This window comes from Morone saxatilis, unplaced genomic scaffold (genome assembly GCF_004916995.1).
Source record: "Morone saxatilis isolate NCDOM2014 unplaced genomic scaffold, NCSU_SB_2.0 Contig2, whole genome shotgun sequence".
NCBI classification, from domain to species: domain Eukaryota; kingdom Metazoa; phylum Chordata; class Actinopteri; family Moronidae; genus Morone; species Morone saxatilis.
This window is the reverse complement of record NW_023339762.1, coordinates 6,948,862-6,953,635: the sequence shown is the minus strand read 5'-3', so window position 1 is coordinate 6,953,635 and position 4,774 is coordinate 6,948,862. Positions and strand designations below refer to the sequence as shown.

The 4,774-nt window shown below is 45.9% G+C and overlaps 2 protein-coding genes across 3 annotated transcripts in view; one reads left to right on the top strand and one right to left on the bottom strand.

Annotated features, from left to right (window-relative positions):
- Window positions 1-4,774, bottom strand: part of cep290 (centrosomal protein 290) — a 44,218-nt gene that overhangs the window by 35,518 nt on the left and 3,926 nt on the right. The window lies entirely within an intron of this gene.
- med16 (mediator complex subunit 16) lies at window positions 2,753-4,522 on the top strand (the record flags this gene model as incomplete). The annotated part of the gene is given in 5 exon segments (XM_035665436.1): window positions 2,753-2,959; window positions 3,127-3,337; window positions 3,423-3,556; window positions 3,943-4,135; window positions 4,306-4,522. Coding segments are annotated over 5 exon segments (962 nt in total), but the record flags the coding sequence as incomplete, so codon positions are not given.

Sequence of the window (4,774 nt, the reverse complement as noted above, 5' to 3'; positions counted from 1 at the left end):
CCAGGTGTGTGTGACAGTGTGACAGGCGTGTGACAGGTGTGTTCACTGTGTGACTGTGTGTGTGCAGCTGCCCATTGTGGCTTCTTCTATGGTGTCTCTGTACTTCCTGGAGCTGACCGACGTGGTGCAGCCGGCCTCCAGGTTGGTTTCCGCTGCCGAGCGGAGGCTCAGTATGCTATGTGGGACGGAGGGCGGGCTGCTCGCCTGCTGATGCTGGCCTGAGCCTTCGCCCTTTCGCTGGCCCGCTGCCCTTCGTGTAACACACACTCACCACCAGGACATACACACTCACCACAGATCGCACCTCACACAGACTCACCCGCGCACACGACCTCCCACACTCCACACACAGACCAGACACACACAGACCACCGACAGGTGCACCTACTCACATCGGAGTAATGCTTTATTGGAAATCCTCACCTTGATTGTCCTGACTTTTGTGCGGTGTGGTGTAACTGTGGGGTCTTTCGTTCTTACCTACACACTGGTTCACTCACATTCACTGGCTCCTTCTTAACCTTCCTCCCTCAGTTTGCTCTCCTCCCGTACACCGTAACACGCGACAGCTAACCTTTTATTTTTATATCTTGGTGTGTGGGGTGCCTTTGTTTTGTGTTATCAGATCATGGCTGGTTGCAAGGTCTTCGTCTCTGCCTGCAGGTCAGACTGAACTCCGCAGCCTGAAGGGAGCTCAATGCAGGAGGCTTGCAACTTCAACTCCTTCCCTTGAGGCAGGTACCGGTTCGCCTTCGTTAGGTAGGACCGCCTGCACCGCTGTCTATCATGCCCAACTACCCGAACTATCTACCAACCAACTGGTGAACCCATCGTCCTCCATTGGTTCCGTGGAGTTCCTGAGCCGCCACCGCCAGAGATCACGTACAGCGATTGTTGATCTGTTTTGGTGTCGTTGGCTGGACGGAGCTCACTGAGAATGAGCTGTCAATCAGCCAAGGTAGCCCCGCCCTAAAGCATACCCTGCTTTTATTTTGGTTTTTTTTTTGTTTTTTTTCTGTTGCTCTAAATGGGACCATCCAGTTTACTAATGCACTGCCGCTGTTATGGAAGAAGCTGAAACTAGGCTGAGACTTGTTTACTGGAGCTCTATTCTCTCCATAAGTCTCATACTAGGGATGTATCGCCCCTCCTGATGTTTTTTATTCGGCCTTGTATATTTGTGAGTTATCGGTTCAGGTGTATTAATTTCGGGTTTCGTATTCGGCGTTTTTTCCCGTGTTTGTTCTGTGGCTTCAGCTTTCCGGCCTGCATGACGCAGCAGGGACTTCTTACCGGCGCGCGCTAGATGCTATAACAACAACAACTACACGCTATTGACTGGCTTGGTTGCTACCGTAGCTAACGCACAACTTTACAGCTGAATGCTTTTAGATATTAACACAAAACATTATCGAGCTGCGCTTAGCTTAGCATTTAGCGCATAGCTAGAGCAATTAGCGTTGCGCTCTTTTCAGTATTACAGTCAATGAAAGTTGAGTTGACTAGTGTTACATTTGGCAGGCGCCATGTTGCTTGTATGTATGCATCCAGTGGGTTGCATCACAACTAAATGAGGCTAATGTGTGTAATTCCATATAGGAGATATGTTATGTTGTTACTAACGTTTTGGTGTAAAGCCTGCATATTCGGTATCTGGGCTGATATCGTATCGGAAATTGAGGTTGGAACTATCGGAATATCGGATTCGGCAGAAAAGCCAATATCGGCATCCCCTATCCAATACTATCCAGAGTGGAGCTGCCCCCTGCCTGCTGATAGAGAGATGAGCTTTAACACCTTCACAGCCCCAGAAGCTCTCTCTAGATTGTTAGATTACTGTAGATTAGCGTTAGATTGAGTTGCTGTAGATTAGATCTGGTGTATTAGATTAGATTCACTTACTGTGTTAGTTGTGTAGATTCAGTTGTTGATTGTGTAGTTAGTTAGATTTGTTTTCTGTTTGACTGTTCTGTAGCTTGATTATTGTGTGTACTGAGTTCAGATTAGATTACTGTAGTTTAGATTAGGTGCTGTTGATTATTTACTGTGATTGCTGTAGTTGATTGTGTAGATTAGATTGATTCTGTAATTAGATTCCTGTGAGATTAGATTAGATTACTCTGTTTGTCAGTTGCACAAAGTACGTACCTGACAACACAATGCCAGTTGCTCTAACTAGAGAGTGTCACAGCATTAGAGTGCAGAGTATTGTTGCATATGGTACCACGGGATTATATTAAAAAGTAACTTACAGAATATATATTGCATATACTAGCAGGAATTTAACGGAATGAACAGAGTGGGGTGAAGTACACTGATAACTATACAGCTAAAAAATTTTACAGTATCGAGGTGACATTATATATAGACAGAGGTATTAATACACTATAGAATTAATACCACTATAGAAGTATTAATAACACTAATAGATATTATTACACTACACAGATATTAAACACTATAGATATTATGACACTATAGATATTATACACTATAGATGGTATTAAATTCACTATCAGATATTAAATAACATATAGATAGGAATTAATACACTATTAATAGATAGTTAATACATATAGATATCGATAGTTAATACACATTAGATAGGTATTAATTACACTATAGATACGATTATAATACACTATAGTATAATACCAGTAAGAAGATATTAATACACTATAGATATTACGATATATCGTGCATCCCTAGTTTTCTGTTAGCTGCTTAAAACGAATTTTTGTTGTTGTTTCAGCTCCACATGCTGCGAGTGTCGCCCTCTATGGGTCAGGTCCTGGAGATGAACACAACGCTGCGCCACCTGCTGTTCCTGTTGGAGTACTGCATGGTGACAGGTTACGACTGGTGGGACGTCCTGCTGCACGTGCAGCCCACCATGGTCCACAACCTGGTGGAGAAGCTGCATGAAGAGTACATGAGGCAGAACCAGGCGTTGCAACAGGTCAGCAAGGCATGATGGGAGAATGGCGAGAAGGCAGTAGATCAGACCAGAGTTTCCCTTTAACATTTAAATGTTTAACAGCCTTTATAGTTTCCTGTTCTCAGGAACAACAGCAGTAAACTACACTTCTTATGATGCCTCTTTAAGCCGAGTAATGTCTGTCTCAGGTTCTGGCGACCCGTATTGTGGCGGTGAAGGCATCTCTCTGCAAACTCTCCACGGCGACGGCAGCTCGAGCCTGCGACTTTCACGCCAAACTACTGCTGATCGCCATCAGCTCCACCTTAAAGTCTCTGCTGAGGCCACACGTCCTCAACACACCTGACAAGAGTCCAGGTGACCGCCTGACTGAGATCTGTGCCAAGAACTCTGACACAGGTGAGTTACCTGAGGGAGTACAGGAGGCACAGGGCATCAGATATCAACAGGTGATGATCAGTGGTGGATCACTGTGTTTCCTCAGATATTGATAAGGTGATGATCAATCTGAAGACGGAGGAGTTTGTGTTGGACGGCCCCCCCCTTCAGTCCCTGCAGCAGCTCATCCAGTGGGTGGGAGACTTTGTCCTCTACCTGCTGGCCAACCTTCCCAACCAGGTGAGCCAACGAGAACACAGTGATAAGTTCAGGTAATGAGAGAACTAGTCATCAACGTTTCTTCAAGATAAAATGACCACAAAGAGACAGAATTCACTGTGATACGAAACAGCCACAAAAAGGAAACCATCTTGAACCAAAAACATACCTAGAACCATCTGACAGTGACCCAGCAGAGAAGACTAGAACCCAGGAACTAAACTCCAGCCAGCAGTCTCCACTTCATCAGTCAGAAATATTACTGATAGACTTAAAAAATATCTAACCCTCATTGCTGGATAAAATAATAATAAAGGTTCACACAACTGCAACCACCCAGTCCTGTCTCCTGACAGACACTGGGGTCCTAATAAGAAGACCTGAGGTGGTGTTCTCTGTTCCTGCAGGGCTCCATGGTCCGGCCAGGGTTCGGCTTCATGAGGGACGGGGCGTCCCTGGGGATGCTGAGGGAGATGTTGGTGATGATCAGGATCTGGGGTCTGCTGAAGCCTGGCTGTCTGCCCACCTTCACCGCCACGTCAGACAACCAGGACAGCATGCAGCTGCTGTTCAGACTGCTCACCAAGCTGTGGCTCTGCTGTATGTTGAGGTTTACTGTTAATGGTCCTGATTATAGGGCCTGGAGGAAGATTTGGCTCCTGTCCTGTTGATCCTCAGTGTGATCAGCACTACCAACACTTGACAATGACAGAACAGAGAGTGTTGAGTTAATGTATCTCCCCCATTCTTTGTCACTGACTGTGTCTCAGCCCGGGATGACGGCCCCCCCCAGGACCCTGATGAGAGTCTGATAGACGAGTGCTGCCTGTTGCCCAGTCAGCTGCTGGTTCCCAGTATGGAGTGGCTCCCAGTGAACGACGGCGTCATCGTCAAGCTGCAGGGTAAACACCCTCTTAGGCTGCAGTTTGGAAAAGCTTCGTCTCTGCCTGGAGGGGGCTCCACCGCCCCACTGGAGGTCTTCACCAGGTAACACACCTGAACCTAAACCTGAACCTAGACTCACTGAGGAGCAGAAGGTTGAACATGCTCAGCACTGGTAGTGAAATAAAACAGCACATACAGAAGAAAAATAGAATATAAAGATCACAGATACTCCGTGATAGAAAAACATGTCAGATCTGACGGATCAATTGATCAATTCAATTCAATTCAGTTTTATTTGTATAGCACGATTAATAGCAAAAGTTATCTCAGGACATTTTTCAAATAGAGCAGGTC